The 9,631-nt window shown below is 55.1% G+C and overlaps 1 protein-coding gene across 1 annotated transcript; it reads left to right on the top strand.

The window, feature by feature from the left end:
* The first annotated feature begins 1,095 nt into the window (after positions 1-1,095).
* On the top strand, positions 1,096-5,238 carry LOC112299738 (intestinal-type alkaline phosphatase-like). The gene is made up of 11 exons (XM_053919210.1): positions 1,096-1,342; positions 1,423-1,539; positions 1,643-1,758; positions 1,925-2,099; positions 2,177-2,349; positions 2,598-2,732; positions 2,828-2,900; positions 3,038-3,172; positions 3,263-3,454; positions 3,675-3,791; positions 3,901-5,238. Exons 1-11 carry the CDS (start codon positions 1,111-1,113, stop codon positions 4,179-4,181), a joined length of 1,746 nt encoding a protein of 581 aa, XP_053775185.1. The 5' UTR covers positions 1,096-1,110; the 3' UTR covers positions 4,182-5,238.
* Positions 5,239-9,631: the final 4,393 nt, after the last annotated feature.

Raw genomic sequence — 9,631 nt, forward strand, 5'->3', positions numbered from 1 at the left:
CCTAAAGCAGGTAGGTTGGGGATTTCAGCGTTAGACACACCCAAGTTTGCCTAAGGGAGGGGTGTCAGACTCATTTTCTCTGGGGCCACATCGGCCTCAGGGTGGCCTTCAAAGGGCCGAATGTAATGTTTGGACTGCATGCATGTAACTGCTCCTGAACAGTTAAGGGAGATCTGGGCGCTGCCGCCGGGAAGAAACTAGGCGCCGGGCTGGGTAAACCAAGGTGAAGGGCCGGATTCGGCTTGTGGGCCTTGTGTTTGCCACCTGTGACCTCCTGAGAACCAAAGAGCCCCTGGCTGCCGCGGAGCTCAGGCCTGTGTCTGCGGGGAGGTCCTGGGCGGGCTGCTTCAGACCCTGCAGCAGAGCCCACGCAGTCCCGTGCAACACTGCCCAAGCCTGTAGAGAGCTTCCATAAAAAGAACGTGAGCTAAACAAGGGGACGTCTGCAGGCAAGATCTCAACGGGCTGAAAAAAATGCTCCGTAGAGTAGAATGGCAGCGTGCAGCTTCTTTTATGCATTTGGAATTAAGGAGGAACAAGGGTGACAACCGGGAGGTGGGAGGGAGCGCGGCAGGCGCTATTAGCAGAGAGCTAAGAGGGTGACATGCTCTCTGGAGGGCGGTTTTTCTTCTGAGGGTCTCAAAAGAGACATTTCCAGGTGGGTTAACTTAGATGCACAGAGACAATGGGCAGGACTCGCTTGAGGCAAAGGTGAACCTTCTGCTAAGGAAGTGAATGCCCACCAGGAGCTGCCAGGTCATGGATTTATGACCAGATCGCCCTGTGAGGTTACTGTCCCCTGACTGGTCCACACACCCCTGACCTGCAGCGCCCAGAACAAAGCCGGGCCCAACAGGCTCACAGAAAACACAGAACAGAGGCTGAGCAGGGGGTGGGGTGGCCCATCAGGCCTCTGCACACGCTCCTCATCCAGAGGGCTTCTGCCCCTGTCCCCACTACACTCTGGGAGACACCTGTGGCCTGTGGTCTTCAGGATGGCCCTGCTTGCTCAGGAAAGGTACCTGGAGACTTAGTCACACCCTGCCACCTTCCTTCTGCCAGCAGGACAGGGGCGGGGTTGGAGTGGCCACCTGGGGCACTGGGAGGGACATGGAGCCTTTTACAGCCAGGGATAAAGTCCTCCCTGATCTAAGCCCCAACAGCTCTCACCCCAGCTGGTCCCCTGGTGTCTCAGCCTCACCCAAGTCCCAGCCTCACCAGGCTCCCGGCCCCTCTGGAGTCCCAGTGCCGCCACCTTCCCACCACCCCACAGCCATGCATGGGGCCTGGGTGCTGCTGCTGCTGGGCCTGAGGCTACAGCTCTCCCTCGGCGTCATCCCAGGTAACAGGGACCTCCCCGCAGGTACCCACACGCTTGGTGCTACCCCAAGGCTGACCTAGCCTCCCCGTCCCCTTGGCCAGCTGAGGAGGAAGACCCAGCCTTCTGGAACCGCCAAGCAGCCCACACCCTGGATGCCGCCAAGAAGCTGCAGCCTATCCAGACGGCCGCCAGGAACCTCATCCTCTTCTTGGGGGATGGTGAGTGTGCATGGCCACCCATGCCCCCAAGCCTGGCCCCCAAGCCCACCTCTGCACACAGCCATCTCCGGGGACTCGGGCCTGACAGGGTCTGTTCCTTCAGGGATGGGGGTGTCCACGGTGACAGCAGCTCGGATCCTGAAGGGACAGATGAATGGCAAGCTGGGACCCGAGACCCCCCTGGCCATGGACCAGTTCCCATACACGGCCCTGGCCAAGGTAAGGGCTGGGGGCCTCAGGGTGCCCCAGAGCACAGGGTGGGGTGTGTCTAGGGTCTGGCAGAATGGAAGGCCCGGGAGGGAGGAGGCTCAAGGTAGGGGGTCAGGGCCAAGTCACGATCTGGGCATCTGTCCCAGAGTGGATCTGAGGGTGTCTCTGTCCCCAGACATACAATGTGGACAGACAAGTGCCAGACAGCGCAGGCACGGCCACGGCCTACCTGTGTGGAGTCAAGGCCAACTACCAGACCATTGGCGTGAGCGCAAAGGCCCGACTCAGCCAGTGCAACACAACACGCGGCAATGAGGTCACCTCCGTGATGCAACGGGCCAAGAACGCAGGTGCGCTTGGGGCTGCCCAGTGGCCAGGGGTCGGGCTGGGAGACCTCCTGGCTCAACCACCCCTCTGCCACCCTCAGGGAAGTCAGTGGGGGTGGTGACCACAACAAGGGTGCAGCACGCCTCTCCAGCCGGCACCTACGCACACACGGTGAACCGAGAGTGGTACTCAGATGCGGACATGCCCCCCGAGGCCCTGAAGGAGGGCTGCCAGGACATTGCCACACAGCTCATCTCCAACATGGACATTGACGTGAGTCTCCAAGTGTGGTGGGGACCTGGGTGGGGGATGGGGGTCCCACACAGGCCACAGTCCCAGTCAACCCACAGCCTGAGCCCTAGGGCCTGGGACCTGGCCTGGTCTCAGGACACTTGGGATGGTGTAGAGGTACAGCCCAGCCGGGTCATCCCCACAGACCAGACAGAGGACTTGGGGTTATTGGATCAGGGGCCAAGGGCCTGCCAGCCCCAAGCTCACCTGCCCTAATCCTCGGGCTCCAGGTGATCCTGGGTGGAGGCCGCAAGTACATGTTTCCCAAGGGGACCCCTGACCCTGAGTACCCTGCTGAAGCGAAACACAAAGGGGTCAGGCTGGACAAGAGGAACCTGGTTCAGGAGTGGCAGGCCAAGCACCAGGTGAGAGGGCTCATGGGTGCAGGGGGTGCAGCAGGGACAAGGGTAGGCCACTGGTTCTAGGGCTGTGGGCTGAAGCCTGGGCCTGTGCCTCCCAGGGTGGCCGGTATGTGTGGAACCGAACAGCGCTCATCCAGGCTTCCCAGGACACCTCTGTGACTCACCTCATGGGTAATGACCCCACCACCACCGCCACCAGCAGCCCCTTGCCCTGGCCCCCCGGGGCCTCGGCTGACTGAGCCAGTGTACTCGGATGTGTGCTCGGTCCCACCCCTCAGTGGTCAGTCACCCAGTCCCCTGTCCCACAGGCCTCTTTGAGCCGGGAGACATGAAGTATGAGGTCCACCGAGACCCCAAGCAGGACCCAAGCCTGATGGAGATGACAGCTGCAGCCTTGTATGTGCTGAGCAGGAACCCCCAAGGCTTCTACCTGTTCGTGGAGGGTGAGTGGGTGGCAGCCCTGGCTCAGCGGGGCAGGGAGTGGACTCAGGGCAGGTTCCCCATCACCCACCTCCCCAGTGGTCTCTCTGCAGGGGGTCGCATTGACCAAGGCCATCATGAGGGCCGAGCTCACCTGGCGCTCACTGAGGCTGTCAGTTTCGATGACGCCATTAGCAAGGCCAGCCAGCTCACAAGCGAGGAGGACACGCTGACCCTCGTCACTGCTGACCACTCTCACGTCTTCACTTTTGGTGGCTACACTCTGCGTGGCAGCTCCATTTTCGGTAGGCCCCAGGGGAGTGGCAGGTGCTGTTTCCCAAATTTTGCCGCAGAAGATGCGCTGGGCCTCAGTTCGCTCTTTTGTCAAAGAGGGTCAGGATAGCAATGACCTCACAGGGACCTTGGGCACATGGAGCCACTGAATAGGCACGCAGTGCCGGGCTTCAGCCACAGGGGGCGCTGCAGGGCTGCGGCGGCCTCATCCCAGTTCCCCCCTCCCCACAGGCCTGGCTCCTTCCCTGGCCTTAGATGGCAAGGGCTACACGTCCATCCTTTATGGCAATGGCCCCGGCTTCGCCCTCAGCGGGGGTCCCCGGCCCAACGTCAGCGACAGCGAGAGCCGTGAGTGCACCCTGTGGGTGGGCGGGGCGACCACTGTGGGGATGTCCCGCCGGGGGGCTGCCCACTCCCACCCCCGTCCGCGGGTCCTGAACCTTCACCGTCTGTCCAGGGGACCCCAACTACAGGCAGCAGGCGGCCGTGCCCCTGTCGTCAGAGTCCCACGGTGGAGAGGACGTGGCGGTGTTCGCGCGCGGCCCGCAGGCGCACCTGGTGCGCGGCGTGCAGGAGCAGCACTTCGTGGCGCACGTCATGGCCTTCGCTGCCTGCCTGGAGCCCTACACGTCCTGCGGGCTGAGCGCTGCCGCGGGCCCGGGGCTCTCTGGGGGTCCGTCGCTGGTCCTGCTGGCCGGGGCGCTGCTGCTGCTGCTGCTGGGGACCGTGTTGCCCTGACCGCTCCTGGCCTCCACCAGGGCGCCCCTCCCGGATGCCCTTCCCCGATACTGGATCACTTCCCACTAGTACTGGGTCCCCCACATACCCACCCCAAGCCTCCAGCCTCAGACCTCAAGAGTCCTGAACTTCACCTGCTGACAATAAATGAGCCTCAGCGCTTCTCCCTCCTATTTACCACCTGGGAATGGGGCTGGATGTGGGGCACCCTGGTGGCTGAGGTGGCTTCCTGGAGCACCCAAGGCTCTCCTGGGCTACTCTGGACTCCCAGCCTCCAACCTTGGCTGCCCAGGGACGCCTCATAGCACCTTGGGGACCTGAGGCCTCTGGCACCCTGTGTGGGGTGGGGGGCTCCCTGTTGCTCTACAACTGGTCCTTGTGTGCGCTTCCTGGCCCAGGAAGCTGCTGTGGCTGCTACCTCTGAGACGTTAACACAAAGCATAGGTCTGCCCCTCCTGTGGGCCCTGCGGTACCATTACACAAAGCAGATAGGGGCACAAACGTAGAGGAGGCTTGTCCCTAGTCACAGGGCTACTGAGAGAGATGCAAGGAGCATCCGAAAAGCAGAGGTGCAGATGGGCAGGCCCACAGCAGCCCTTGGCCCCACCCTGAGGTCATCTGGGCGCTCTGCAGATCGGTGAGCAGGAGATTCCCTGCCCTCCCGGGGTCCCTGTTCTGGGAGGGATGAAGGAATAATCAACTAAACTTACACAATGTAACCTCGATGCTGGTATGTTCGAGAAAGAAAAAAACGTTAGTGTGTGTGGGCCCTGAGTGTGTGTGTGAGGGGCTGGGAAAGGTGACTCAGAACCGGGGTGATGGAAGGGCTCCTGGAGGAGCAACAGATGTGTCAAGAAAGAAGGGAAGAGGCTTGAGCAACTCTAGCTAAGGCTCTGAGGCAGCCAGTGATTTTTGAGGCCATGAGTGCAAAGTTGGGGGTTGCCTGGGGGGAAGTGTGGGACAAGGAGGAATGGGGGAGCAGCTGGAACTTTAACCAGAGTGTGACTCGTGGTCAGGATGCTTTGAGTACCTGCATAACAGGACCAGACTCTGCAAATACCACCTGGCCACTGTGGGGAGAAGAGTCAATTCTGTTCTGTCTCACTTCGCTGGAGGGAGGGGGCAGAAGGAGGAGACGGGACCCCGAGGGCAGGTGCAGAGCCCAACCTGTCTGACCTCCTGCGAGCCATGGAGGCCAGCTTCCCCCAGCACCCCATGCAGTGCGGCTGCCCTCGCCGAGCATCTAACCCACCCAAAGGCAGCATTTAAAAGAACTCCAGAAGGGGGCTGTCAGCCATCATTTTCACTGTCTTTTAACAACATTACAAATCCACGTGTCCATTCACCAAGGTGCAGGAAGTGGCCTGGCTCTCACTGGACACGTTAATATGATTGAGCCTGCCTCCTCATTTAATGGCGTCTTGACTGAAGGCAAACGTCGCCTTGAGGGCCTGGCCTCAGGGCAGTGTACTCCAATGCTGGGTTTCAGTGGCTGTCACAGAAATGTGGGTGCACGGTGGAAGGAGGGCATCATTAGCTGGGCTTGCTGAGTCGCCACCCTGGGAACTCCGGGCACCGACTGTGCAAAGGCTTGCGTTGGAACGCAGCTACTATTCTGTCCTCCTGGGGTCAGTCCGTTGGCCTTACCGACCAGCGGGAGGTATCACGTGTCTATGCCACAAGTGGACCCGAAACCAATGGTAGCCCTACATTTTAAAACTCCACAGGCTTTAGAAACAGATTTTCTGGAGTTAGTGGTGATGGCCACACAACTTCAAACATCCTAAAAAACATTGAACAGCACAATTTAAAAGGCGAATTTTATAGTGTGTACATTGTACTAGATGTTACTTATTTATTTTTATTGATTTTTTTTTTTAGAGGAGAGAAACATCGATGTATTTCACTTATTGATTCATTCCTTGGGTGCTGTTTGTACGTGCCCTGGTCAGAGATCGAACCCACAACCTTGACTTATCGGAATGACTCTAACCAACTGAGCACCCCAGTCAGTTTATCTAAAGTTTATGCTACAGTTTCTGCTTCCAGAGTTTTTAAATGTGTAGGTTTGACAGGGTTTGTGGTCAATACATCGTTGATGCAAATTAATTTGACCGTGGAAACATTCCTAACATCTGTTTGGTCGTCTTTACCTTCAACAGGCAGACTCAGGGGAAGTGTGTTAAGCTTTTTATCAGGACCTAAGACTGACTCATAGCTCCGGTCACTTCAGGACATATCAGCATGTTGGTCTTGAGTAGGGGGAGTTAGGAAGAGCCAGGAAAACTCACCACAGCCCTCGTTCTTGGTCATCTGGAGGGTTTCCCTAGTCACAGACAACCTGGCAACTGTGAGCAGGACCCCTAACCCCTGGGCCTGCACCCCACCCCACCCCCGAAGCTGCTCAGTAGAAGGATCCTGGGACCCCTCACAGGACCACACAGTTCCCCCTCATGGTCATAAATCAGTCCAAAGGGTGCATCGATGACCAGCGTTTTGGTTGGGTAGTGTGGTCTCACTGGGCTTGCAGGGCTGATTCCTAGGAAGTCTCAGTATAACATCCTCTTGTTGACCACTGGGGATGGGGCGATCCCGTCACCATGGGATGTGAGTCGAGGCCGAATTTTCCCGAAAAGGGCAGGGCAGGTAAATGGGAAGCAGTCAGGTCAGATGGCCTTTGTTGTGAAAACCACCTGCATCATTTCCATCCTGTGACCTCCCGTGGTCCTAGTTTTGTGTCTGTCTCATTTTTCCATATTTTGCATCTAGAATAACAGTTACATAAGCCACAAGGGTATTAACAGTTATCTTATACATGTTCAGCAGTCATAAACAGTTGGACTATGCAGAAAAACCCGAAGAACAAGTGTAACTATTATTACGGCTGATATTGTTCGCACACAGGTAAAGACAATCAAACAAAATGGTTTCGACATCAACCCCCAGGCACACAGGCCTTGTCAGTGTCTCGGGACAGCTGTTCACCTCTGAGGCCAACAGCCCCTCATCCTAGGGGGTCTCTGATGTCCTTCGTAGGTGCAGGCGAGTGTCATAGACAGGCAGATGTCCACTTGGTTAGGTACATTTTTAAGATGAGAAATGTGAGTTCATGAGTTAAGCCCCGTAAGTTTAGTTGCACATAACAAAACAAAGCAAAACAAAAAAGCTTAGTTGCACATGGACCAGTTAGTAATGCCTGCCGTGGTCTTTCCAGTGAGGTCGGAGAGAGTCTTCTATTGGGCGTCTCTGCCAACAGACAGGATCTCCTGGCTGTACACCGCAGCCTTTAAAGTCTTCGTTTCCTGGGAGACCAGTATGAAATGAATCATATGCTAATTTATCAATTTCTTTCAACAGAATCTTTTATCGACTTAGCAGGGAGCAAAGAACATTCCTGGGTCCAGATCATTTGATTGCTTAGCTCCGCCTAGTAAGTTACAGCATCAGCTAAATGATTTCCTTTTCCTTCCAAGGTGGTAGCTTCAGAATGTCCTAGAGGTTTGAATATCTCCAGTTGCCTCGGTAGCTGTGTGCCATCTCACTGCTCCGCCCCCTGTGCTCCAGTCTTTCCACACTGCCGTGCGAGAGAAGAGAGGGGGCACTGGCTTCTGGAGGCACAGCGGCTATCAGTGCAACCTCGGCTGTTGAATCTTTGGCCGATCCACAAGCAGGAGTTAGAGCAATTAATTTGCCTTGTTGATCTCATTTCAGGTAAACAAGGACTTTTAAGTACATCCACCAGGAAGTTACTGCATACCCAGCTGAGTTAGTCCCTGTTTGTCTTTGAGATAAGATTGATCTGTAAACCAAAAAGAAGTCAGCATTATCACCCGGCATTTTCTTTTCCTTTTTTTCAATTATTTTATTGTTGTTCAAGTACAGTTGTCTGCATTTACCCCGCACTGTTGCCCCTGACCCCAGCCATCCACACCTTCCTCCTCTGCTTCCACACTCCCCCCCATTCTTGGTTCTGTCCATGTGTCCTTCATAGTTGTTGCAGAAAACCCTTCCCCCCTTGCCCCCCATTATCCCCTCCCACCTCCCCTCTGTTACTGTCAGATAGTTGTAATTCAATGGGCATTGTCTGTAAATCATTGCCAGGAGAAATGTGGTCAGCTTTCCATCCAGTTAGAGGCTTAGGTAGACACAATTTGCCTCCTCGTGCAACCACAGAGAGAAGTACAACTAAATGTCAAAACAAATAACGCCCAGAACCGTCAGAAAATCAAGCTGTATGGAAGTATGACAACCAAGGATATAAAGAAGCCATGTTCATCCGGACAGGTAGGAGGGGCACAGGCACGGAGATGGTGGAACCTATGGTCCCACACTCACGTACGGTGGATAAAATCGGGAAGGATACCTTGGGAGTGATCCCAGTCCCAGGCCAGACCACACAGCCCAGGGTTCCAGCACCGGCCAGATAAATGCCCATAACTTCTGCCTGTAAAAAACAGTGGGGGTTGGGGCAGCAGAAGAAACTGCCATATCTTCAGGACAGTCCATTTAAGGGGGCACACACAGACTTAGAACATACACAAACCCACCCACTCTGGGAGTCACCACCAGGGCAACAGCTGGACAGGTGCCAGTAGCATACAGGGAGTGGGTGAAGTAACTGGAAATGGGGTGAGTCCCAGGGAAACCTCCACAAGTCAGGCAGTGGCATTGTCCCCTCTCTGAGCCCTCCCCACACACACAGCCACAAAGTGGTGAAGCAGGTTAACCCACCCTGGTGACTACCTAAGGCTCTGCCCCACACAATTTACAGGTGCCTTTTCTAAGACAGAATCAAAGCAGCTCTACCTAATACATAGACACCAACACAGGGAGGCCGCCAAATTGAAGAGACAAAAATATGACCCAAATGAAAGAACAGAACAAAACTGCAGAAAAAGAACTAAATGAAATGGAGGTAACCAACCTGTCAGATGCAGAGTTCAAAACACTGATGATCCGGATGCTCCAGGAACTCACTTAGTAGGGAAAAAACATAAGGGAAGAAATGAAGGTTATGCTAAGTGTAATAAAGAAAAATCTACAGGAACCAACAGTGGAGAGGATGAGGCCAAGAATCAAATCAACAATCTGGAACACAAGGAAGGAAAAAGCATTCAATCAGAACGGCAGGAATAAAAAAGAATTCAAAACAACGAGGATAGGCTGAGGAACCTCTGGGACAACTTTAAACGTTCAAACATCTGAATCATAGGGATGCCAGAAGAAGAGGAAGAGCAAGAAATGGAAAACTTATTTGAAAAAATAATGAAAGAAAACTTCCCTAATTTTGTGAAGGAAATACACATACAAGTCCAGGAAGCACAGAGAGTCCCAAAGAAGTTGGACCCAAAGAGGACCACACCAGGACACATCATAATAAAAATGCCAAAGGTTAAAGATAAAAAGAGAATCTTAAAAGCAGCAAGAGGAAAGCAAAGGGTTACCTACAA

This window comes from Desmodus rotundus, chromosome 2, assembly GCF_022682495.2.
Source record: "Desmodus rotundus isolate HL8 chromosome 2, HLdesRot8A.1, whole genome shotgun sequence".
Taxonomy (NCBI): domain Eukaryota; kingdom Metazoa; phylum Chordata; class Mammalia; order Chiroptera; family Phyllostomidae; genus Desmodus; species Desmodus rotundus.

Excerpts from the sequence above, each read along its gene's own strand:
- LOC112299738 (XM_053919210.1), top strand. The coding sequence starts at position 1,111 with ATGGAGCCTTTTACAGCCAGGGATAAAGTCCTCCCTGATCTAAGCCCC. Across the intron at positions 1,759-1,924 it reads CATACACGGCCCTGGCCAAG|ACATACAATGTGGACAGACA; the intron begins GTAAGGGCTGGG and ends CTCTGTCCCCAG. Across the intron at positions 2,733-2,827 it reads AGTGGCAGGCCAAGCACCAG|GGTGGCCGGTATGTGTGGAA; the intron begins GTGAGAGGGCTC and ends TGTGCCTCCCAG.